The following is a 27,428-nucleotide window of genomic DNA, read 5'->3' on the forward strand; positions in this document are numbered from 1 at the left end:
TAGTGTGATACGTATCTCAGTTCTTCTCTCATAAACTTTCTGCTCCGAACATTATACAGAAAGCACTGGGCAGCCGAACTCTTCAGAGGGCTTCAGAAGTTACAGATAAAGGTGCAAAAATAAAACAAAGAGAGAGAGAGAGGGAAAATGGAATGATTTCTCTCATTGTAAATGTTTGACAGATATCAATTAAATTTCATATAGTCGATGCAGTACTAGCAGCTGGGAAAAGATCATTTTAATTTAATAGGCAAACAAACTTGATAAACACTCCTCTCTGAGTTCTGTTAGTGTACATCATTTCATTGCACCAATTTAGTATGGTATGCCTTTAGACAAAACATCAAAGAGAAGAAAAGGTTGATCATTTTGTGTTCTTTTTTTTTGGGGGGGGGGGGGGGGTGGAGGGCATGTTTTCTGATGGTCATGTTTAACATCAAAGGCAGTTTAATACCCAACTTAACGAAACATTTGGTAATGCATAAACAAAACCCAACTACGGCAGCTTGGTCTGATAATGAATAAGGAAATAATGTTCACCAATCCAGTCATGGTTTAAGAAAAAAATTAACCATTGACATTAAACATTTTGTCTGAACAAGACTGAAAAGAACTTTAAATATTCATGGAAATGAAGGACATATTCAAAGAGCAATGATGTTGTTTATGGCTAAGGACACTAAAGATTGGAGCTGCATTTTGATGCAAGTACTGCCCTGAAAATAACTGCTACCTCAAGATAAAAGTCTGATCAGATATCGAGAGGGATGACAAAACAGAATTTTCCCTTGAATTTCTCATTATATTGTTGCTAACTGCAAATTGGCATTATGAAAGTTATCAATAAATCTTTATATCTCATTTAATCCAAAGACTCCGTCCTAAGTGCGAATACATGTACATCTATGCACTGTCAGTTTTTCTCTGGATACAGGCACAAGACAGGTGGACGGAATGTCACAATGTTGTCTTTTGTGTTCATCTGTTATCTACATACACTATTGTAAAGCAGAATATACATACACTGGCAGCTGTTTTCTATGAACACCACAGCCACCACTGCCTGTGTACATTTACAGAATTTTACACCACAAGTATGGTGACGCACTTCATGTGATATCGCGCAAGTGTGATTTTGAAACATTGGGCTGTGGCACACAGTGATCATGATGAAGGAAGGGAAATACGGGGGTATTCCCATTACTGCTCTCTCAGTAAACCACTGATGACAAAGTGCGGAATGGCTGACATGTTTCCAAGTTTTTACCATGGAATGAAACGATGATAGAATATGCAATTCTGGAGGACCGTGCTCACAGGTACACATGTCGATACTGGTATCAAGCACATTATACACATTTCATTTAAAAAGCAGGGGAGTGATGGACAAGTATCCAATGCAAATTCACATCACACATGCATGCCAATGAAATAAACAAGAATCTCCATAAATGTCTGCCTCAAGTCACATGTCGTCCAAGGCACATGCAAGAATGTCAAAAGGTGGGATTCTTGGGAATCCTGCATGGTTGTCGAGGGAATGGTGAGGGTGCCAAATAGTTGGCATAGTTGACATAGTTGAGAGATGTAAATCACACTAGGCATCTTCTCCATCTGAGTGAATGACTTCCTCCGTGCCCTAAAGAAGATGAAATCAACATGTATGTAGACATTTATGGAAAGTGAACACCTGAATTATTGCTTTCTCACTGGAAGTCTACTCAACATGCTTTCGTAGAAAGTTTCACAAATCTTATGCCGTCTTCAAAATTCAAACTTCTTAACCCATTGAGGACGAGTCCCGACTATACTCGGGCAAGCATCTATGGGAAATGCGTGTTGTAGCAAAAATCAAACCGTCCTCAATGGGTTAACCAAATGCCTAGAGAAGAGAATTATTGGACTGTGCGGGGGGGGGGGGGGGGGGGGGGGGGGGGGGGGGGAACTAAAGATCATCATGATAATGACAATGATGATATGATGGTATTGATGATGATTTTGATGATGATGATTTTGATGATGATGATGATTTTGATGATGATGATGATAATGATGATGATGATGATGATGATGATGATAATGATGATGATAACAGTGTTAATAATAATAATAATAATGATAAAAATGATAATAATAATAATGATAATAATATTATAATGTCCAACAATATTGACAATAATCATGAAGTTAATAATCATCATTACCTTAACAATCTTTCTAGAATGATAATAATCATAATGAGGTCTTAATGCTGTACAGTTCAGTGTGTTCTACTGAGTCTGGTGTTTTAATTCTGCCTTTAGGAATCTGAAGGTATCATCACCACGCTACGGCGTTCTATTTTTTCCTTCTCTTTTTTATTTTCTCTCACGTCCATAAAGTGAATGAGAAGGATCTTTGTTTCTGACATGGTGATACTTCATTCCACCATCAACCTATGGTGCTTTTTCTCTCAAAAATTTTCAGTCAAAAAAAAAAATAACATAAAAAGTAATAAAAAAAGAGACGAGAAAAGACGCCACAAAGGAACTGAATATGACAAATAACAGTTGAAAGGTGCACAAGTGTCAGTGTATACGAAGAGAGAAAGAAATGACAAATAAAGCAAATATTGCTGTTACATAATGCATAACTGATTTTTTTTTTTTGGGGGGGGGGGGCTCCTTGTGGAGGAAATTGAAAATGGAAGGAAGACATCTTCAAGTTTAGGGAACCTTATGAATAATTTGAAGTGTGTGTGGTGCATTTGCTATCAAAGTGTGAATATCACTGAAGTATGCATGGATTGAAGACATGAATATTTCATCATGCACAATACAGTGTTTTCATCTCTCATTTGTCAAGCAGTGATACCTGGGAGGTCACACATCTCTGAGAATTAATATTTTGTGAATCAACCGATAAGTTCATTTGTTTAGATAGAACGAATTGAGACGGTTATACAACTTGAAATTCTGCACCTCTTGCATAAAATATGAGTGATGATGGTTTGAATATTAATGGTGGATAGAAGGTTGTCACAAAGATCATAGGGGAGTGACATGTCATTAGTTTCTTCATCTTGTTTTAAATCAGTTTTTAATATTTGAAAAAAAAAGGAAACACACTTACTAGTTAATCATTCACTTCATGATTATCTTAATCCAAATGTCATTCATTCAATTTTCATTTATCATTATCACTTTGCAATCACCATGACAACACCAACTGACATTATTTTATAATCATTGCTTAACATAGATGCAGCAATTGTCTTTTTTTTCACCATTCATTTCACACCAGTGACTTACATTGTGATCATGTTCCATGGTTTCCGATTTAGCATACTTGGTAAATAAAAGTTTCCAAGTGAGTTGCAGGAATTGGTATATACATGTATGGGCTTGTTCTAAATTTGTATCAAGTTCAGTGGAACACCAATCAAAACAATAATGATATAAAAAAACACTACACAATGACAACAAAGAAAGAGAAGATGAAAAGTAAGAAAGGTCAATCGAGGTGGAAGAAAGAGAAAGAAGAAAAAAGTCAGAAGAAGTCGCAGAAGAAACAGGCAAGAAGAAGACAATGCAGGAAGAGAAAAAAAAAAGACCAAGACCAAGATGAAAGAAGAACAAAGAGAAGAACAAAGAGGAAGGAGAAGAAAAGGAAGAAAGGAAGAGGTAGAATCAGACTCACATCTGCTGCTAGCTCCTCTGCTCTCCTCTGTTCATAGATCTCCTCCGCCTCCTGTCTTTCCTCCTCCGAGAACTCATCCTTGTCGAGTCGCTCCAACCTCCGGATGCCGATCAACACCTCCATCCTGTACTCATCCTCATCGGAGCACGGATTTTCTGTTGGATGGCAGTGATCAGCAAAGGTATGAATATGAATGAATAAAAGAGATTACATACACATAGGAGAGGACCGAGGCCCTGTTTTATGAAAAGATAAAATTGATTTTAAATTTCCTTACCACATAGGCTGCCACAGACTTACAGTTGAAATCAACTATATAAACAATTTTAACTCTTCATAAAACAGGGCCTGGATGGGGTGAGTATCTGGGACATTGTCTGATGGACTATTAAAGAATGAGGAAATCATCCAAAAAGGACAAAATATCTGAAAAACTTGACTGCAAAAGAGGTTAAGCGACATTTTAAAACACTAAAACCCGTTGAGGATGGGCTGATTTGCTAGAACACGCATTTCTCATAGACACTTGCCTGAGTATACTCGAGACTCGTCCTCAACGGATTAAAGTACATGTAAGTCTATTATCAGATAGAGCAAAAATAACACCTTTCCAGTGATACTTCATTAGCCACATGAAAAAAAAAATATTCTGAAAGGACAAGTTCACTTTCATGTACATGTGGATTGAGTGAATGCAGCAATATTAGTAGAACACATCAGTAAAAGTTTGAGGAACATCCGACAATCCGTTCAAAAGTAATGAATTTTTTAAGTATCTGCGCAATTACTGCTGGATGAGAAGACTACTACAGTGTGTGATGTCACATGCGCACAACGATATAATGAAAATAAAAAGAGAATTTCACAAAATTTTACTTTTTGAATACAGTGCACATTTCATGGACTTGTTACTGATGTATGTTAAGGATAATATTATTCCCCTTGCCTTCTGAAAGAGAGAAGTCTAGTGTTCTTTTGTTATGCGAGAAAAATGGAAATATGTTGAATTTCTTTATTCTTTCTTTATATCATTGTACACATGTGACATCACAAGCTATAGTAGTCTTCTCATCCAGCCATGACTGAGCAGAAACTTTAAAAATTCATAACTTTTGAACGGATTGTCTGATTTTCCTCAAACTCTCACTGATGTGTTCTACTAATATAGCTGCATTCACTCAATCCACATGTATATGAAGGTGAACTTGTCCTTTAAAGTAATGATGAAAAATATCCAACATTTTCTTATAATTTTCTCTGCTTTTAGCAGTGCTCTTTAACCACAAAAATCTCAAATTCACAAGAATGCAGTTTCAAACTCATTTTGCAAATCAAACTCTTTATCTGCCTTCCACATGACCATTGAGAGCAAGTGACAACGAGCAGATTTTTAACAGCTTCACTGACCAAATACAAATATGTCTGTACCAAGTGTTTCTGAGGAGGTTAGCAGAATCAGCCTTTGTTTAAATAATCAATGTACATGTACATTAGTATGCTTTCGTTTTTAATATAACAATTGAAAAATTTTCTTCTACAAAAGTAAGGATATGAAAGCAATGCATACGGGTATTGTGCATAAAGCAGTTCATGAAAGAAATCGAACTGAAAGAGGCACCATAATCGAGCCATTACACAAAATGCTTGCATGCAGTATTGTGCATAAAGCAGTTCATGAAAGAAATCGAACTGAAAGAGGCACCATAATCGAGCCATTACACAAAATGCTTGCATTTTCAAATAGAATAAATAAACAAACAAACAAACAAACAAATATGGCCTTGTAAAGATGACCTCACAGGGAAATCAACTTTTATGACATATTTAATGATTATTGCGGTTTTCATCATATAAAACTCCATTCTCATTATCTTTCATTTGATGTATCTTTAATGGTTGCGCAATACCCACATAAAGAAGTCATGAGTTTTCTTTAATGATTAAGGAATAAAACAGGGGGTCAAATCTGGTGAAACCAATTTGTGTTACCACATTGTGGAATATACCAGCAGTTATATCGGGTCTAATACATGTAGGTGAAATCCATTTTGAAACTTGCATTAAACTCACCTTACAAAAGTCAGATTTACTGGGACATTATACAGAACTTTGGCTTGCCGAACATTTATGGACTGCGTGCACTCCTTTGAATAAAAAATTTACTACTGCAGTTAAACTTGCAATGACTACAACTACTGTAGTACGTAGCCATAGTCACTCATCTATCAGGGGTTTAGTCTTATGCTGCTGTAATTGCCTTTGCTGTATGCTATTATTACATCACATCTACTGGGCAATAAACCACGCCCTTTGATGACGGATTTCATCTTCTCCATATCAAAATGAGATGATGAATTTGCACTGGCTTTCAACTTGGGTTAGGTTGCTTCTACAAAAAATACCATGTATCTGATTTTCCATGGTAACACCAACAGTTCTATTTCAATTTTCAACTACCAGAGTGTGCAAAAGAATTTTTACTGGTGGTTAAAAATACATTTTACAAGAAAGATATCCAGATGAAATATTTTTCTTTTCATATAGGAAATGCTAAAAACAGCAGTTATTGGCACAAATTAATAGAGCCTTACTTGCAAATAACTTGATGCACCAATTTTAGGATTTGTCAGTTTTCTAATGTATTCAAACATTGCCTAAACAGCAATCCTTTAAAATGTGAACCAGTATTGTTTGAATCTTTCATAAGCACAAAAGTTTCAAATGAAGTAATATCAGTCCTGTATACCCTGCCAACCATACACTTAAAGGAGAACTCTGGATAATTCTCAAACTTTTGTATTTACACATCTATAAATTGGTTTCCATTTGGTTTACAGATTTTACAGAGTTAAAGAACTTATAATGATTGGGATGAGGAAGGAGAATGTTTTCAAAATTCATAACAAATCTCAGTGAACAAGAATGATGACTTTTAGCAGCTTTATACTGTATCCGCCGAATATTTCGCAAGGTTTTTATTTTCGCGAATTTCGCGAGTCAGGTGCTATTCGCGAAATTAAAGACACAAGAAAACATTGACTATGATCCCGATGTGAATGTTACGTACGCATGTACATTTCTCCGTTCAGTACAGGACTCCACGATCGCGAATTTAACCACTCGCAAAATCGTCGGGAATTCGCGATTCGCGAAATATATGGCATATACAGTATAAGAATGCACAATTTGGGGCTCAATGAAGCAGAACAAAACAAGAAAGCATGCATACATCGGGGCTCGACACTAACGGTGGCCCAGTGGCCCGGGGCCACCAAAAATGAAAGTCGGGCCACCAAATTTCAAAAAAGGGCAAATTTGGTGGCCTGCCTCGGGCCACCAAAATTTTTTGAAAAGTATGTCAATAAATTCGTAACTTTTTGCAACGGAAATTAGCAGTTAAATTTGTTTAAAGGATGGATAAAAAGGACTGAATGAGTGCCTGAGAGTGAGTGTTGCAAGTTTGTTGAAGTTTACAACTCGTAGATAATTATGTCCAACTTCTAATTCTTACTATCATAAAACTTAAATATTTGACTCATTAAAAAAAAAGGACTTTCACTGTTTTTTATTGGTTTTTTTTCGGGACACCAAATTTTTCTCTCGGGCCACCAAAAATTTGAAATTTAGGATTTTGGTGGCCCCATCGGGCCACCAAACAAAAAAGTTAGTGTCGAACCATGCATACATTCTAGACAGGTGAAGTTGTTGAGCAAGTAGTATTGTAACGGAATTACTGTAAAACACGATATTTTCGTGGCATGAAATTTTTGCAAATTGGAGCCGACTGCCTTTTTCGCGGCATGAAATTTTCGCGAGTTGCCTAACATCAATGTGCACAGTGTAGACAAGAATTTTAACGTGCATTTTGATTTCGCAAATCTTGGCTCTCGCGAAATTCGCGAAATTCAAATGCACGCTTTTAGAGTACATTGCAACATAACTGGAATATGTGAGCTTCTATGTCGTCATCCTTGTTCAGTGTAATTTGTGTTGGGGTTTTCAGAGTGCTGTAAAATGAGGAATGTTCGCATGCATTTTAATTTCGCGAGAGCCAAGATTTGCGAAATTAAAATGCACGCGAAAGTTCTTGTCTGTACACTATATGCATTGAATGTTACAGGCAACTTGCCAAAATTTCATGCCGCGAAAAAGGCCATCGGCTCCAATTCGTGAAAATTTCATGCTGCAAAAATATCTTGTTTTTTACAGTATTGGTTTGTTTGCTTTACAGGGCCACAATAAATTTCAGAAATCTACACATGGCACTATCGATTTATAAACTACATGATGTGATATTATGAAAATCATCTGGAATGTCCCTTTAAGGGATAAGCCTAAAATAAATGTCTTGTTTACTGTCCATGTATTGAACTGGGAAATGAGAGGCTGAAAATTTCTAAACCTTGCTCTTTCCATGACCACACGTAAAATGAAACCATATGAAAACAATCTATTGACAAAGGTCTACAACAGAAAATTGTTTCCTGGTTGGCTGAGTATAACATGGTCAAGTTCAGCATTAGAACTGCCTCATTTATCAAGGTCAAGAATTTCTTCTTTGTTCTTGGGTACCTCGCATGACAGAAGATTGATTTGCAGTCGTGTGATGTAGCTTCTGACGGATGGGTCATGGTTCTAATGTGTTCAATGTGTGTGAGTACTGGTGAATGTGATTGTGTTTGCTTGCTCCATATAATCTTCTGGCTTATTAAAGGCATATTACACATACATTGCATGCATAAATTACACACTAAGTAGACCCATTCAGACTGGCAAAATCCAAATTTCAAAAGAACTTGGTTTTCACTCTACTGGCAGAAAAACCTGACAAGAATATATGAATTTTATTGTCATCAGAACTTTTGCTGATTTGATAGGAAATGTGGAATTCTAAAACAGATATTTAGACAGAAGAAAAAAAAGTGTCCATTCCCACAACTACCATACTTGCATGAACTAAAGTGGCGAGAATTACATAAGCCAGCAATAAACAAACAGACAAACAAACAAACAAACAACTGAATTTCACCATCACCAAGCAGAGTGAGTGTTAAAGATTGGCAAAAATATGAATGATCAAATACAACCTAACTTGTCAAAATACAAAACAAAACAAAATAAAAATGAAGTAACCCACACATTTCAGAGATTGTGTATGTGGGTGTATGTTACATGTGTGTGTGTGTGTGTGTGTGTGTGTGTGCATGTTTTTTGCAAAGTTTACAGGCACTCGATTGGCATAATTTGCAACAAGAGACAGAACAAGAATTTAAAAAAATCTTCTTCCCCCCCCCCACACAAAAAAAAAAGCAAGCAGCTCTTGAGACAGGCATAAAACTTGTAAGTCTACGAGGTAAGATCCTTTGTAAATCTCACTTGATAATATCAGAACCAAAGACTTGTAAGAAGGCAAGCCCCTTTGTGAGAACTTCAAGGGGAACAAATAATAATAATAATAATACATTCTGCTTATATAGCGCATGTTACACTTAAGTCTCTATGCGCTTTACAAAATTTTCTATAATAACAATACAATTAGAAAATACATATGTAATACAATACAACTGACTACAACAACAATAAAGAAATTAAGAAAAGTGATCCAAGTATTGATTAAATAAATACGTCTTTAGTTTAGTTTTGAAAGTCTCTTGTGTTGGTGCGGTGCGAACAGAGTTGGGTAAGGTGTTCCATAGGGTGGGTGCCATGACAGAAAAGGAACTTGAGCCATAGTATTGAGTGTTGAAGCGGGGGACTTGAAGAAGTAGTTGGTGTTGTGACCGGAGAGCACGAGGAGGTGTGTAGACGTGGATGAGGTCAGAAATGTAGGATGGAGCTTCACCAGTGAGTGCTTTGTATGTGAGAAGAAGTATTTTGTATTCTACACGCTTGCAGACAGGGAGCCTGTGGTCGCCTTTTCTGTGATTCTTGCTGCTATGTTTTGTACCCGTTGGAGCTTAGCGATGGTTTTTGCATGTGCGTTACCGAGAAGTGCATTACATGCGTCCAGTCTTGACGTGACAAAAGCATGAATAAGTCTGAGGGTGGTGCCACGATCTAGGACAGTGCGTATTGGAGAGATCTTCCTGATAGCTGCCATGGCGGATCGGCAAGTACTGTTCATCTGTGATTCTCGTGATAAGGTGTTATCAATGGAGATTCCCAGGTTCCTAACCTCACATTTCTCCTCAATGACTGTGTCGCCCATGGTCAGTTCGACTCCTGGGGGCCTTTCGAGGAACTTAGAGGATAGATGCAGAAGTTCTGTCTTATCATCATTGATGACTAGTTTGTTTCGCATCGACCAGGACCGAATGTCAGCAATGCAGTCGTGGATCTTTTGTAGTGCCGATTCCCGCTCCGATGGTGAAAATGACGTGTACACTTGGACGTCATCTGCATAGATCATTGATTGCAGACCATGAGTGGAGATGATGTCATAGATTGGTGTCGTATAAAGCGAGAAGAGAAGGGGTCCGAGAACCGATCCTTGCGGAACGCCACAGGAGTCCTGAACCCGAGGTGATGCACTCTCTTTTACCTTGACAACATGGCTCCTGCCCTCGAGATATGATCTCATCCACTCAAGCGCACTGCCTGATATGCCGAATTCACGTGACATTCGATCAAGGAGTATCTGGTGGTCAACCGTGTCAAAGGCTGCTGAAAAATCAAGAAGCACTATGACGACCTCTTGATGATTGTCCAGGGCTCGCAAGCAATCATTCTGAACTCGTACAAGGGCGGTTTCTACACTGTAATGCCGGCGATATGCAGACTGGGTAGGAGATAGTAGATTGCATTCATCTAGGTACTCCTGAAGTTGCTCCAGTGCGGCCCGTTCCAAGATCTTAGAAAGGTAAGGGATGTTGGAGATAGGTCTAAAGTTTCCAAGATCGTTTACAGAGAGTTCAGGTTTTTTCAGCCTAGGGGTGACTATAGACCTCTTTAAAGCTGACGGAACAGTACCTGCCTGCAAGCTGCAGTTGATGAACTTGGTGATGACCGCAGTCAGGTCAGGAATGCAACGTCTGATCAAGAGTGTTGGAAGCGGGTCAAGTTCGCATGACGCTGATGACGATGACTTTACCATCAACAAGACCTGAGCTTCTGAAACCACCTCAAAACTGGAGAACTGGTGTTGCGTTAGCAGTGGAGATATTGAAAGGTCATCATACATCTCATGACCGATGCTGTTATGAAGACGGTGGATCTTCGCTGTGAAGAATTCGCTGAAATCTCGTGCCAGTTTCTCAGGACAATGATGCTCAGCTATGCGTGACGCTACTTCCGGTGATGTTAGGTCATTAATCAGTCGAAAAAGTTGCTTCTCATCTGAGTTTTTTATCTTGTCTCGAAAATATAACTGCTTGGTCTCATACAGCAGAGAATTGTACGCCTTGCACTGCTTTGTGTACATCTCTTTATCGATCTGTAGTGAATTTGGCTTCAGGAATCGTCGTTCTAATCTTCTGCGTTCTTGCTTGGCTTTCCTAAGGTGTTCGTTGTACCAGGGTGCTTGCGGACGAAGTGTAATAGTTCTCTGAACTTCCGGCGCATGCCTATCAAGAATGGAGCGGAGGTCACTGTTATATTGATCAGCTAAAACTTCCGGATCTTCTGAGGGATCGTTGACGACTGTGGAGGACCGTATATCAGTCCGAAGTTCCGCAACATTTACGCTATTCAACGACCTAGACTTGAATTTCCGTTGAATGTGAGGCGGTCTAGAGAGATGTAGATTGCAGGTAACTGCGAAGTGATCAGAAGGCAGCGATTGATCAGACAGCACATCAGTCAGAATGGAATCATCTCTTCTGGTGATTATGAGATCAAGTGTATGGTGGTTTACGTGTGTTGGAAAAAAGACGTGATTGCAGAAACCCATAGTGTCCAAGAGGCGCAGAAATGTCATTGAGCCATGATCAGCTGAGTTGTCAACGTGGATGTTGAAATCTCCTAAAACGAGCAGTGGATGGTTTGAAGTTTCAAGGACTTCAAGGAGAGAAGAGAACTCCTCACAGATATCGCTTATGGTAGACTTGTTCTTCTTGCTAGTAGGTGGTCTATACAGAGTGACTAGACGGATGCTGCCAGTAGGTGATGTAATCAGCAAGTCACTGTACTCAAAAGATGAAAAGTTCCGTTGATCATTGGCCTCCACGGTAAAACCCTTGTGGAGCAGTACACCAACGCCACCGCCTTTACCTGATGTACGGGGAACCTGATGGAAGTCATAATTCAGAAGTGTCTTTCTTATTGTAGCTAACACGTGATGATCTCGACTTGTGTTGGTGAGCCAAGTCTCGGTGAGAGCCAGGATGCCAATCTCGTTATTTACCACAAAGTCACATACAGATGTGCCTCTTCCTCTGGCTTTCAACGATCTTGCGTTCCATAAAGCAAGACGAGTGTAATGGACTGCGCTTTGCTTATTTCCAGAGGTATCTACTCTTAAGAGGTTGCTTTCGCTTCTGGTCCTCTCGCTGATGTGCGGTTTTCGTATATTTGCTGATAAAAGGGGACGAACATTATAGACTTTAGCAGTCTGTGCCTTATTTGATCGCTTTTTACCTGCTCTAGTGGTGCGGCATTTAGCGATGTTGATGTCCAGTAAGTCTCGCCAAAGACTATCGTCTATGCGATTCAGTCTTGTATTTCTGATGGAGCGCTTAATGTCAAAGAGCTGTCTTTTTGTGTAACGTAAAGTAGGACAAGATCGTCCACTCACGGCCGACACAGCTGAATGAACGTCGCAAGGATAAGACATAATCGTTCCATTCAGTTCTTCACAAAGAGCTGAAGTCACAGCTTCGCGTTTGAAAGGGCACTGGACAAAAAAAAGTCCAGAGTAGGAAGACCGTATACAGCATGAGTTCAAGTTGACATAGTCAGACATGGGAGTAAGCTGGGCTTAACCGCACGGGGAAGTCACCCGGTGTCTCGTGCTGCTGTTCTGATAGTTGTTTCTGCCAATATGGAAGCACACAGCGGGTCTTCATGGCTCGAAAATCAGCGACCAAGAAGTCAATTCAACAGTCCAACAAATGACAGAACTGTACTAGAGAATCTCTTCTGCCATTTAATGCACTACTACCGACATGAAACTCACGAAAAGTCTGAAAAAAGAGACGAAAACTTAAGAGCGATCTATATGATCGTGCTGCCTCGTTGATGGCGCTATACAAGCCAAACATGCGGATTCAGTTAATACGATTTTATCAGTAGAACACAATGTCAGTGAAAGTATGAGGAAAATCAGATGATTTGTTAAAAAGTTTTAGAATGCCACCCTCAATGGATGAGAAGCCTACACATTCTGTGATGTCACATAATGGAAAATGATATAAAAGAGATATAAAGAGAATCTCACAAATATCAGTTTGTATGAAGAGTGCACATCTCCTCTACTTTTACAGACATCTTAACCCGTTGAGGATGGGCTGATTTCGCTACAACACACATTTCCCATAGACACCTGCCCCAGTATACTCGGAACTCGTCTTCAACGGGTTAAGGGTAATATCATTCCTCCTGCATTCTGAAAGAGGTATTAAAGTCGACTGCTCTTTTTTATGCTAGAAAAGTGAAAATATGATGAATTTTCTCTATAATTTTTTCAATACATAATAACAATAAACATCACAAAATATTGTAGTCTTCTCATCCAAAGATGGCAGCACAGAGACTTTAAAGATTCGTAACTTTTCTACAGAGTATCCGATTTTCCTAATACTAATGCTTTCTACTAATATTGCTGCATTTACTCAGTCCATGTGTTTTGGGGGTTTCATCTCCTGTAAGACTTGTAAGAAGGTAGTAAGTCCCTTTGTGACTCTCACCTGATAATATCAATGCCCTCAGCTTTGGAAGACACTTCATCTTAGCCATCTCCTTGACGTCTCCAACATTGTTGCCACGCATGTTGATGTACTGCAAGTTCTTCATGTTCTCCGAGAAGCCATCCAGCTTCTTAATCTGGTTGTCACGGAGATGGAGAGTGGTCAGGTGTTCCAGTCTCTCTAGACCCTCCAGCTTGGAGATGAGGTTGCCAGCCTTAATGGGAATGAAAGGGAGAAAACGTCAAGGTAGGATGGTATTAACCATAATTGAATTCTAATTACAGGCAACTCTCATTACAACGTAGTCCTTATGAGGGGAAGTTGGCTTTCGTTATATCGAAATTTCTTTATAGCCAAACAATGAAGCATAATGATTATAGGTAATAATTTGGCAGTGGCAGATCCAGGAGAGGGCGCATCGGGCGCGCACCCCTACTAAAAGAAATAACAAGAAAATAGAGGGGCACGTGGGTCCCCTTTAAATGTTGTAAAGGCGCCCCCTCTTCACGCAATTCCTGGCTCGGCCCCTGTTTGGGGACCTGAATTTTTACTTTGTTGTACCAAGAGTTTCACTATAGCCCTGCTCGTAATAATGGGAGTGCAATATGTATACAGACCACGACACAACTTTTTTTCACATTCTAAAACTATTTGCTGTAATTGGGCAGAGTTCCATGACAATTAACGGAAAATGCATAAAATATACAAGAGAAGAATTCATGTTCTCCAAAAGCAGTGGATTAAATTAAAGCAACAGTTAAGACAGATATTTGAATGAAATGGAGCAAATTTCACCAAAGTATGGTTTCATTTTGAGCGCTTGTGCTGTTTACTGTTTGCACTCACTAAGCATCTTGGAGTCATCATCGTTAAATGGATCAAATTTTGTTTCAATGTCATTCTGTGCTCTTTGCTTGACATGATACTAATTTACCACATATTCTCATTCATTACTGTGCAACATACAAAAGGACATGTATGCATACAGGAATAATGGTACAATGTACACCGTGCATTATTTGAGTCATTTTGAGCACACACAGTTTGTGTGCAAACTTCTCTACATGCAAGACAACAGTCATGTCACACCATAATATAAGAAAGTCTTATTCTTTTTCATTCTTTCTCTACAATGTGATCAATTTCTGCCACCAACTACATTGTATGTGCCACAGTAGGCACGATTTCTTTGATTTTAAATCCTTTTTATTGTTCATCAAATTGAACATATAATATAATATGATTGCTAAAAAGTCCATGTTACCTGGTATTAAACTACCCTATCTAATGCAAAATGGATCTTGCTAGAAGTATGCAATAATTATTACTAGACTGGTAATATTTGGACAGCCGTCATGACAGTGCAATTTTGGTATTGATGTGCAGCAAATCAATGCACAAATGGCTAAAAAATGCTAATATAGTAATTATCACGTTAATTTGGGTATTGTATCATCCCCTCTGAATGATTCATTCCCTTGAGATTCTCTTTACCACTTTGACTTCTTGGTTGATTTCTAATAATTCGCAAGCAGGACGAAACATAGCCTTACCGGGAGACTATGGCTTATTTAGCCTTGTTACAAGATTGTGCTTTATTCAGCTGTTTGTGTATATTTGATTCTTTTAAAAAAAGGGACATATAGTATGCTAATCATAATTGTGTATGTACACGTATGCCTTGGGGATGCACTGATATAAAGACAGCATGACATACGGACTCTTAATTCACACGTTATTATCATCAACTTTAATTTGCATTCTGTATGTTTGCTATGCACTACACTTGCAGGGTACACCTACAAATCTGTAACTGTTTTTGTTTTTTTTTTTCATTTTGTTTTGCCTTTTTTTAATTGTTTTGTCTGCCAGCAGGGATGGTCATTCTAAGGTGAGTCAATAGGATTGTGTATTTTGATTCAAAGTTTCTGGCATTGCAAAGGGTTGTTTTGACATGCCTACTTAAAGACCATGCGTCATCAAATTTCATGGAACCATCGCCGTTAACACCTGCTGCTTTATCTGAGATATCTTTTTGCCTCGCTATCATGAGCAGATAGAGAGAGGCACAACATGGCAAATTCCATGCCTTAAACGGTCATAGAAAATGAGCCTTGTGGGGGAGACATGATATACATGTACGACCCTCAATTCTTTCCATCTTCCTTATCACCATCCCCTCCCAGTAGAATCTTATCAGTACCTTTCAGACATGTCCTGGAAGGCAAATATAACAAAAGCTGCATTCACACACACCCAAAATTAACAGCTTTTGAAATTTGAGTTTCGAAACTGGATGCAAAAAGCATCACTTCACGTGTGTGATGGATACAAAAAATACAAAAAAATATGTGTAATTATTAATTATGATTCGCATCACAATGCAAAAATCACTCCGACTTGGTAGTTTTTAAACACCGCAAGAATTTGCCATGTGCAGTGTTTGTGAACAACATGGAGACATTATCAATAATCCCAGATATATGCAACTAGCCACGTACGTGTATAGGCCCACTCTAGAGTGGAGTACCCTGGGTCACATTCTGGTCACTGCATGTTTTTCATTTTTGTTGTTGCTGAGACATTGTGATAATTTGTCCAGTGCAGTGAATGTGAACACTGGTAAATAAAATAAAAATTGATTTTTGCACTGGATTGCAAAAACCCAATAATTCCTGCGTGTGAACGCCCCTAGCTGGAGCATGCCCTCTTCAGATGAGCACGTTTGACCTTGGGGAAAAACACTGTCTTTTTTTTATGAAATTGATACCAAGCCTGTGAGAAAAGATAGACAATCACAAAATGAGCTGCTCATACCTTTCATGCATGCATCATGATTTGCAATGAATGCTCAACGAGCTTGTAATCCCGCAGACCTGAGAATTCACCTCAGGTCTTTGATCGTAACAAAAAATCATGATAAGAAGAATGAACACACAAGGATAAAAAAAAAGAAATCAAAAGGATGCAAGCCTTGACAATGGCATATGACAGTTATTCCACAAATCAAAACAATCCTGTCCTCGATCTGCTCATAATAAAATCATGATTTTTTCCTCCCTCTTCCCTGGTGGGAGTAGCCAATAAAGACAAAAGCCATACCAAGCCTCACAGAGTGAGATGACATTTAAGTATATCATGAAATGATATACTTTCAACTCTGAAAGCACCAATTTGACCAACTCAAATGACATTTTGGAGAAACGGAAAGGATATACAAACTGCCCCAAACGGCAATCACACGATGACTCACGTACAAGGAGTATGCAAATACATGAAGTATGTTACCTCACAAAAAGTGAGCAATGACAACCAAATTCCTCGAATGATCTTCTCTCCTCATAATTTTTCTAATTACATACAGTATCTGGTATCATGTCGCTACATCAGATCTACTTTAAGATTGGTGCAAGAAGCCACGGTGTTATTGTGTTATGTGCATTAATATGATAACGTTTATACATGTTGTAGATAATTGTACACAAGTGAGATATAGTGTAAATATATTTTCAATTTATATGATTGAAAATGGCGGTTTAGTTACCGTCTAAATTTCTAAAACATATTTCGGGGTCCAATTCTTATATTCAACTCTTATGCTGTTCTATATTTTGTTAATCAAAATGTCATATTGTCTTGTATTTAGTTAGATACTGTCTTGTATTTAGTTAGATATCTCTAAACAGAAATACTAGTAGTAAATATACCTTTTTTTCCATTCCACTTGAATGTATGAACGTACAAAACAAATATAATAAAACATAACTTGTATTCTCATGTCAAAAAGTACAATAAACAAATTTGAATGAAATTTTATGCAAAAACCTCCACTCCCCTCCAAACTGCTCAACATACAATTGTATATGTTCATATTCATATTCATCATATCTATTCAACAGTCATATAGGTATGCACACACACACACACACACACACACACACATACAAACAAACATATTGCAAGAAAGGAAGTTCTGAACACCCCTAACACATTTTTACTCAAGTTTCTTTGTTAGAGATCATTGGCTTTATACTTCTTAAAAATTGGCAAAATAAAGTGAAAACACAGTACTCTTTTGCTAACATATCAGGAAGGTAATTTAATGGTTGCCAGTTGCTCCACCAAGAAGCGGGATCTAACTTCTTATGCATCACAGAAGGCTGTTATTCTTGCAACTATGAAAATATGAATTGAAACCAGGAATATCAATATAAAATATTCTACAATTTCCTCAAGTGGTGGAGGTTGTGTTTATCTTTCCTGATACAGAGTGTTTTGTTGTTGTTTTTTCTCTACACCTCTCTCTCTCTCTCTCTCTCTCTGCGAGGCAGAGTGCTAGGGTTTGTTGGCCTGTCCAAGAGAGTGAGCATGCTTCTTTGATGGAATTAACATTTTATCTTCTTAATATGCTATTTTTTTTTGTGTGTGTGTGTGTGTGCGTAATAAATCGTGTGCTTGAAAAAGGTGTGTGCAGGTATTTCATCACTGTACATGTTAGTCTTCTTGACTGCACTCAAGATCCGCCATCAGTTTGGCTGGACTTAAGTTTCACAAACTGACTGAATGACATGGCCAGGTTGAAAAATAAAAAAATGATCCATCACAATTGATTAAAATAAAATATGGGACATTTGTTTTCAGAAATTTTTCAATTGACCAACGTGCAGCAGTAAAACTCTGACAAACATTGTGATTGACTGCTTGCTCTATACATAGTCGTTATCATTATCTAATTTGTTAAAACTTACAATGTTGGACACTTATAATATTCATCACTACCATCATTCTCCTTTGTTTTTTTGTTTTGTTTTTGTTTTGTTTTTGTCAATGAAAAGTTGGCTTTACATGAACTCTCTACTGGGTGCAGTCTCAGTGCTACTTGTGCATTGTTAACCCTTAGTTTGTCTTGTTTGCCAATTTGCACACAGTCTATAGAGTGCTTTCTTTGTCTTGAAAAAAAAAAATGACAATGAATAGAGATCACCTAATGAACTCATCAATGATGTGTCTCCATGGCCTTACTGCCAAACTGAGACACTTTGCTACACCAGAGAGAACTTTACTCATCTCAAGCTAGGTCACGTTTGGATGAATTACTAAATGCTGTTGAAATAAAAAATGGCAAGTACATAATGCTTTGTGCCCCAGCACATAGAGGGTTAAGAAAAGAAAAAGTCACACATTGGCTTTCTACAGGCTTAGCTATCTTCCATTAACTTTTAACATGCCAGACAAATTGTTGCTTTATGGAATTTGTGTGTATTGCATGATGCAAAAATGATTATTCTTTAGCACTTGTCACATCCATTTCATATTGTTCCTATCAATATCAGAACAGAAAGATAGCACAAATAGCATCATTTTAGGCTGTAAAAAAAAAAATACACAAAGAAAAGGAGCAGAAAACTTACCAGAAAGAGATTTTTCAAGTTGGGCAGATAAATTCCCTCTGTGCTGGTCAGCTTGTTGCCCCGTAGCTCCAGAGTGTGTAGTTTGCTCAGCCTGGATGGCTCCAGACCACTGATAATGGTGATCTCATTGACTGAAAGGGAGAGGGTCGTGACTGTCAACATCAGAATTTTATCAAAGTCTTTTTTTTTTTTTTTTTTTTTACACGTTGCTCTACTGTGTCTTTCATTGAGATGTGCAGTCTTCTTTATAGGTCTTTTTCTCAGTCTTCTTCTCACATTCCAGTCAGCTTACGCAAACAGAAAAAAGGAAAAAAAAATCTTTATTTTACCATGAGTGGCCTAAATGAAAATTTTTTATTCCACTTGAAGTCATCACTTCAAGCTACATGATCTAGACACAGAATTAGTTGCAAATAGATATTACTTTAATACCATGCAATACATACAATGAAGAAATATAATACATTGTACATCTACTGAGCCCATAAGATTTTTTTTTTTTTTTTTAATGATACTTACAAGATAGATTCAGTGATTCAAGGAGGGGGTGATTCACTCCTTCAGTGGTTGTAATCCTGTTGTTTGTGAAACTTGCCATCTGAAAAAAAAACATAAGAACAACACACAATTGAATAATTCATGAGCATATACAATGTGACCTGCTATATGATATTGCATGTTTATATTTCTTGCCTTTCTTTATAAGCAGGTTTAAAATCTGTTGATATCAACAGAAACTGAAATAATACTATCTTCTCGACATAAAATTAGCCATTTTCTATCACACTGTATGGCTATGAATACAAGATAACACCTACTTGAAAATGATGAACAGTGAATGTGCACCATATTTACAGTTACATTCCTGGTCAAGACCCACAAATTGTTCTACAAATGGGACTATCACTTTTGAATCATATTTAAACAAATTTATTGAGGTACCTTTCATACCTAACTTTTACACTGCATGTCCAATTTCAAGATTTAAAACCATGGGTGCACAAGGAATAAAATCATCTTTAATGTTTCTTGCAGAATTGCAATCTAAGGATCTCTTCAAAATTTGTCAAAGCACTTTCTACAAAGACCGACACTGGAAATAAATCCCCTCACTAGCAAAGTTTTAAAAGATTAGTTAAGGGATTAAAATGATTGGTAATACCTGCAAGTATGGTAGCTCCTCAAGCTTAGCTGACGTTAAAAGGTTTCTGTCACAGTTGATAGTCAGTAAGTGTGTCAGGGAGTTCAAGGGTGAAATGTCACGGAGGCTGTTCTGGGAAAGGTCAACGTACCGCAGATGGATGTATCCACTGAGGATATTGACGTCAGTAATTTCTCTGTTGAGAAAGGAAAATTCAAAGTAAAATGAAATAAAAGCTCGGAAAACAAAACATAAAAATTTATGAAAATAAGACAGTAGGCTATCATATTGCTCACCTCAAAAATTAGGAACCGCTTCAGCAGGAGTGCTGCCTAAGTGTAACCGAAATCAATGTACAACATTTTACATAACAACATTTTTATGTGCTATTTTCACTGTTTAATTGGAACCATAATCCACCTCATCCGGCCATATTTTGGCTGAAACACTTTCACTGTTTATTATTAATGTCTGAAAATAATAACTAAATTTGGAGAAATAATCACAGAGATGGTGTATTGTTTTCACATAATGATGCATTCTCTACCCAATCCCTGATATTATACTGACAGTTGCAGTCGTAACATTTACCAAGGAGCGTTAAGACATAGTTTGTGGGACTAAACAGTGGATAGGCATTTTGCTTGCAGTCATATTACGTGCCGTCAACTTCTACTCATACATATACACACTTCAGTGCGAGAGTGGCAAGTCACCTTTTCCACATGCTTTTCCCAAATTGCTTTTCTGTACATATGCTGCTGCATATGATATGTTATTTGTGTGTATATGTGTGGGTATGTGTGTGTGTGTATGTGTAAAAGAGAGGAAAATGTGTTTGTCATCGATCATGTTTCAAAAGCTACCCAGGGGGAAATTGGAAGGCGGACACTCCCCCCCCCCCCCCCCCCCCCCCCCCCCCCCCCCCCCCCCCCCCCCGTACGGTAGGGAGTTTTGACAATCTTTACATTTTAAATGGTGCAACACAGACTGTGCATACAGTGGGTGTGCCTGCTGGAAAGTTTCAAAACTTTGGGCTTGAGCATATTGAATGGGCAAAACATCAGGGATTTCAGAGACATTACTATTGTTAAGCTTTCCATTTTTGAAGTTCAGTGTGCATGAGAATTCATTTACCAGAGTGAGACAATTAGAATTGGGTGAATTACATGAGAGTTGCCAGCTCCATGCTAAAATACATATAGGCCTACCATACCTTTCTTTGACATCCAGTCTGACGTAAGCATGAGCCAGTCCGTTGCCTGTTTTGCAGAGTAATGACAGGTTCTCAGCTATGACATCCTCCGTCAGTGGAACTTCAGGGAGTTTCTGTCATGCATTAAAAAGAGAAAAAAATCAAAATGTAATGCATATAATATACTACATATTTTATTTTTTTCATACGTATGTGTACATAATGTGCATACTGTATAAGTAGAAATTTTTGCAGTGTGTAATTTTCATACATTTCGTGCAAACCAGAAGCTAGTGCAAAGATAAAAGCATGCAAATATTTTTGCTTGCCATATCATCTAGTAATTAATGTCCTGATTCCACGGTATTACAAACATGCCAAATTCATCTACCCTGGTCGAGTATGAAAAATCACCCTCACAAAAAAAAAAAAGAAGCCAATTTTACAGTACGTTAATGGGCAGACAGACATAAATAGAAAGCCAAATACAAATTGGGACCTTGATTATGACTTGCTCATCAAATTTTATGATGTGGAGATTAATATTTACTGTGTGATGAGCTCTTCAGAATGTACCACATCTAGGACAGTTCATCTGCCATCGTATTGACTAGGCAACTATCGTCGCTGGGGTGACAAGACCTTGTATCTGAAATTTTGGTGAAAATTATTTTCTTGGATTAATGGTCAAATATCGGGTTAAGTGATGTCCTGTCCAAATCCCAACTGTCTTATTCCAAAATGAAGCCACCACAGCATTTCAAAGGAAAGGCTATCCCATTCGCTGTAGTGCTTTGGCCGCCATGTTTTTGGGCTCTCCTGAACATTTGACATTTTGTAGCGATACAAGGTCTTGTCGCCCCAGCGACGATATATTCTTGAAACATACAAATTGTATATTATTGCAGAACAACATAAAGTGCCTTTTGTATGAAAGAACTTGCTTCTTTTTCTTTGAAATATGTGCAAGAATATTCATGTGAATGGAAAATGAGAAATGTTATACACAGAAACCTTGACCTTGGGCACATAATCATGCTGCACTTTCATGTGTTATACTGGATTATACTGGTACTCATACCATCATTCAAATCACCATCTATTAACACTTTTAATCTTTGTCTTTTATCAATCGATAATCTAATTGTAATTGGTACTATTGTTTGATTGCCTGAAAGCAATTACACTTTTGTCTCTTTCTCAAGGACAAAGACTCTTGATTTTTAATACAGAAGTTGGAATCTGCACGAAATAAAAGAACATATTAAAATGGAATGCAAAGAAGGAGATGTGAATGTAGGTTAGGAGGTCGGTAGATCAAAAGAAAAGGAAACTAGGTTAGCGAGAGACTTGTAATGAAATTAGGGTTCAAAACTACTTTATAATGAATGGCAAGGCAACTACAAATATATAGGAAATAATGTGTAAAACAGTCATGCCCTACATTTACCTCATTAATGACCTTGACCTAAAACTACATGAAACGCAACCCTAAAGTCTACAGTGATATTCTTGTTCCTTGTCCATTGGAAAAAGAGCCTGTACCACTGTGGTACATTCAAAACAGTTACTATAGTGGTGACATTAAAACAATACAGCAGCTGAGCAACTGAAGTTCTAGTATTGATTCATAAAAAAGATGAACTCCACCGTGTACTTTGATATCAATGTCTTACAGTACAGGAGAGGTCATGTTACTTTTGAGCCCGCCGCACACTACTTGACTTTCTAACTGTTGGTTTGATTGATTTGATCAAACACCGAAGTGTCGTAGGACTAGGTCGCACGACCTGATTGGAAGGTTTGGGCAAGCTGAATTTTTTCAAGTGGTCGTGAGTCCCACTCAACTCAACTTTCAACCAATCATGATTAAGTATTTCATTGATGTTGTGCATTTTAATTTTAAATACAGAAAGGTCGAGATGTAGTAGTCTCTGACTTGTTCCATGCATGCTAGCTAGCACTTGCGGAGTGGCATCCGGGGTGGCATCTTGCCCATGCCTAGCTGGGTGCAGTGTGCATTGCAGTGTGGTACCATGCTCACAAGTACAAATTTTTCCATACTGGACCCAAAGGATTAATAGAGCTTGTTATACCGTAGCTTATGAAATTCTCTATCGAAGTTAATCCATTTTATGTGCTATCTCCATGGCATTCCATTTTTTTTCCGAAGGGCCACTTGACATGACTTTATCCATTGAGCAGCAGCTCTCTTAGCCTTTAAAAGAAAAAGTCCTCCTAGCCTCCTAATAAGATGCAGCTTAACGATGAATAAAGCATTATTTGTTACATCATATAGATACGCATCATTATCTTAAGTCTAGCTCTGTGGACAGCCAGTAAAATTCTGGAGTATAGAGCCTATTAGTATTATTGAACCGTCTCAAATCTACCCGATGTGATGTCACTGCTTGTAATATCAGTAATTTTCATGTTTCAATCCTTGCTGCATGACTTTCTCATGTGATCACACATTCACTGACCAGTATTCATGTATAACACATAGAGAGACAATTCTCCCTATATCGCATATATGTAGCTCTCCGCATCTGAACGCATGTGGCGCTCTAATTTCTTTACCTTTAATTCTTGGGATATAAACTTTCGGTTATGAACGTGCAATGTGCAAATGTACGCTTTTATGCACATTGAACACCAAAGTACTAGTATTCACAGTTCATATTAAAGTCTGTCTTATAATCTGTCGAATAATAGAGTCATTTTCTAATCTGTAACTTTTTGATGAATGGGATTCTTCTGCAAAGCGGCCCATGAATGCTGGGCCGATGATGCAAAACAACGAAATTATGGAAAATATCTATATACAGTAACTGTACATGAAGGACGTGATGTGGGTAAACCGCAAAACCGAAAGTGTACGTCCCAAGAGCGATCGATCAGATATCGGTATCGCAAGGTGATATCGCTTGATATCAGCTATGCGATAGGGAGAATTTAATATCATCACTTAGATTTATGTCAAAACACTATAATCTAGGATCTTAGCAGATTTCTAATCTCTATGTCTATAATTACCTCCGCCAAGGAAGAAGTTTATGTTTTTATTGGTGTTGGTCTGCTTTTGTACAATGTATGTTCATCTGTTTGCAAAATAACTCAAAAAGTTGTAAACGGATTTGACAAAAAATTGCAGGAAAAGTCGGTAATGACTCAAGGAAGAGATGATTAACTTTTGGTGTTGATCTGGGAATTTTTATGGGTTTTTAAAGGATTTTTTTTTTAATCTTTTGGCATACAGGGTTAATGAACTTGGGGGTTCAAGCTGTGCATACTGGAGCCTAAGTTTACATTCGTCCACATAAGTGCGTGAACTGAAATTCCTTGAAATCAAAGTTACATATAGGGAAAATGCTGAAAATTCCAATGGAATCACAAGTTCACTGATCGATATTGAAAATTTGCAGCTATCGTCGTCAAACGCGAACGATGCGGATATGTTGTGCGCTAAGGAAGGGGCCCGCAACTGCGTGCGGGTGACAGTGATGATACTTATAACACGTATTCCTATTAAAAATAAAATTTCAGATTTTCGCGAAAAACTGTTCGATTTTCACCTCAATTTGCTTGGTTGTGGTATCCCTGCCAAGTTTCAAGCGTACTGAACACAGTCCCGGGCATAAATTTTTGTTTAGAGCGCTTAAAACAATTTTAAGCGGGGTGACGGTTTTCGGGCCCCTGATGAGGTGCGGGCACTTTCTCACTAGATACTGTAGGCCTACATGTACAAAACTAGAAATGTCGCTATGGCGACTGGTATGCCTCCGCCATAATGCATGATTCTCCTAATAGGGCTAGATAGTACATGTGGACAATGTGTGATTACATTTTCACAAAACTGGCAAAATATTGAAATGACAAGTTTGTCAGAAATGTGTTGAATGTTCACCTTCCTTGAACTTGGTTTAATTGATGAATAGGAGAGCATGTATTTGGGGATTTAAGGACTTTGTAACTTGACTTTGACCCATTCATACATTTATGCATTGAGTAATTTTCATGGTACCGGTATGGAGAAAAAGTGCAATTTCTGTACTGAATAGTAAATTGTTACCATGTTCATCTGGCCTTAGACCCTAAAATTCATAAGATAATCACTTTCAGGTAGAACATGCATAGATATGCAGTAAGTTTCACGATACATTGAGCCACTGCCGAGATATGGAGGAAAAAGTTAGTTCAGCACTTTCACTTGATCTTTGACCTTTTGACCTTTGAGGCAATAAAAAAAGAAAAAGAAAAAAAACTCTCCAGAGAATTTCTATTAGGTTACACATGCATACACCAAGTGTAAAAAAAAAAAAAATACTAATCCTGCTGGCATTGCATGAACATGAGGGAAATAGTAAAATTTTGAAGTGTTGCACTTGACCTTTGACCCCTGACCTTTGACCCCATGAACCCTACATTCTCTAGATAATCACTGCCAGTCAGTACATGTATACACATGTATATACTATGTTCCATGAAGATACCTTGAACAATTTTCCAATTTACAGAGAAAAAAAAGAAGTTTTAATACTTTTACTCGACCTTTTGACCTTTGACCTTTGACCTCACGACCCAAACTTTCACCAGAGAATCTAAATTGGGTAATACATGTATACACTAATTTTCAAGAAAATATCTTCAGGCATTGCATAGATATGGTGGAAATAGTGAAATTTTATGTATTTGACCTTGACCTTTTGACCTTTGACCTTGAGCATGTGCACCCAAAAGTTGATAGGCACAACTTCACCCCCTAATACACATACATGCCAAGTTTCATTAGGATACCTCAACAGCTTTTGATAGTTACCCTGTCCACAAAATTCATTACGGACGGACGGAAAGACGGACGGACGGAAGGACGGACGGACGGACGGACGGACGGACGGACGGACAACCCGAAAACATAATGCCTCCGGCACCACTTCGTGGCGGAGGCATAAAAAGGCTTCTACTGGCATATTGGGAAATTGTTCGATTTTCAGCATGCATGTGATGGGTGGAAATTAAATGAGCTGCTGGCTTCGCGGAGGTCTGCATTCGCCAAGTGCTTTTCTAGTTTCCATAAGGAAATTACTTTGTGTGTGCACAGATAGGAATAATCATAATAATTTATTTAATCTTATTCCACCACAGCTGTAAGTGTAAGATTAAGAATAAATAGAGGGAGTATTGAGTCTAACTAGAATAGATGTTTCTAGAACTGGTTTCACACTAAGTAGAGAGACCAACTTGAGTACAGTGAGTGCCATTTCAATGTCAGAGCCACTGTTACTGTTAGATTAAATGGACACTAATTTAGTAATTATCACTAGAAGGGTCTACAGTTGAGTCAAATTTAGAGTGGATCTGAAAGTAGGCTACTGTAAAAGTCATCAGTGGCGTCTTTAAAAAAAAAGGGCAGTTTGACACAGCACAGGGAGAATGAGGGGTAATATAACGGGTGTAACATTTATCATTCAGTCTGTTATTTTACAAATCGACTAAGGGACAATATATGGTTAAAGACAATCTATGAGATGTAGTCTAAGGTTAGATGAGATGAATCGACTCCATCCCGGACCTGCGGAAGTGCGGAGGTCTTCGGATTTCTAACTACTGTAACGCCATGATTTCCCCGTGCCCGCAACGGGACCACTCCGCTGGTAATCCGTTTACCTCTTCTTCCTCCTGCTCTTGTTCGTTGCCTTCTTCTTCATCACCTCCTCCTTCCTGGTCAATTTCTGGTTCATCAACTCCCTCCTGATCTTCGTCATACTCTTGGTCATCATAGTCAGACATTATTACAGGCTTTGAAGAGCCCTTTTAAAGGCTAGAGAATGTATAGATGAGATTTACTTGAGCGGGTATATCGCTGCCGGTTGCTCCTGGCTTTACGGACGGGTGTTCGTTGCTTGGAAACTTGATTTAGCTGGGTATGCACGAGGATGGACTATTGGTAAATAAAAATATTCAATATATAAATCTATTTCTCCTAAACTTAGTTTTATAATAATTTTTGGATGTAATTTATTTATATTCAAGTGCTTATTTTGAAATTATATATATTTATCAATTTGAATTGAGTTTTCAGAAGTATAGTTTTGGCTCGTATATTTTTACGAGGCTCCTTCTCTCCTCAGCTCAGCTCTACTGCGAGCGCTATTACTAGT

At 38.0% G+C, this 27,428-nt stretch overlaps 1 protein-coding gene across 1 annotated transcript; it reads right to left on the bottom strand.

Annotated features, from left to right (window-relative positions):
- Nucleotides 1-1,597: 1,597 nt before the first annotated feature.
- On the bottom strand, nt 1,598-27,057 carry LOC139708825 (leucine-rich repeat-containing protein 23-like). The gene is made up of 8 exons (XM_071620783.1): nt 26,935-27,057; nt 21,289-21,401; nt 20,094-20,268; nt 19,451-19,529; nt 18,932-19,062; nt 13,521-13,734; nt 3,679-3,833; nt 1,598-1,639 (listed from the first exon to the last, which is right to left on the bottom strand). Exons 1-8 carry the CDS (start codon nt 27,055-27,057, stop codon nt 1,598-1,600), a joined length of 1,032 nt encoding a protein of 343 aa, XP_071476884.1.
- Nucleotides 27,058-27,428: the final 371 nt, after the last annotated feature.

The sequence above is a fragment of the Diadema antillarum genome, unplaced genomic scaffold (assembly GCF_040938485.1).
Source record: "Diadema antillarum isolate AM-2024a unplaced genomic scaffold, OU_Dant_1.0 seq00001377_RagTag, whole genome shotgun sequence".
Lineage (NCBI taxonomy): Eukaryota > Metazoa > Echinodermata > Echinoidea > Diadematoida > Diadematidae > Diadema > Diadema antillarum.

Excerpts from the sequence above, each read along its gene's own strand:
- LOC139708825 (XM_071620783.1), bottom strand. The coding sequence starts at position 27,057 with ATGTCTGACTATGATGACCAAGAGTATGACGAAGATCAGGAGGGAGTT. Across the intron at positions 21,402-26,934 it reads AAGAGCAGGAGGAAGAAGAG|AAACTCCCTGAAGTTCCACT; the intron begins GTAAACGGATTA and ends AATGCATGACAG. Across the intron at positions 19,063-19,450 it reads TGAATCACTGAATCTATCTT|TCAATGAGATCACCATTATC; the intron begins GTAAGTATCATT and ends TCTCCCTTTCAG.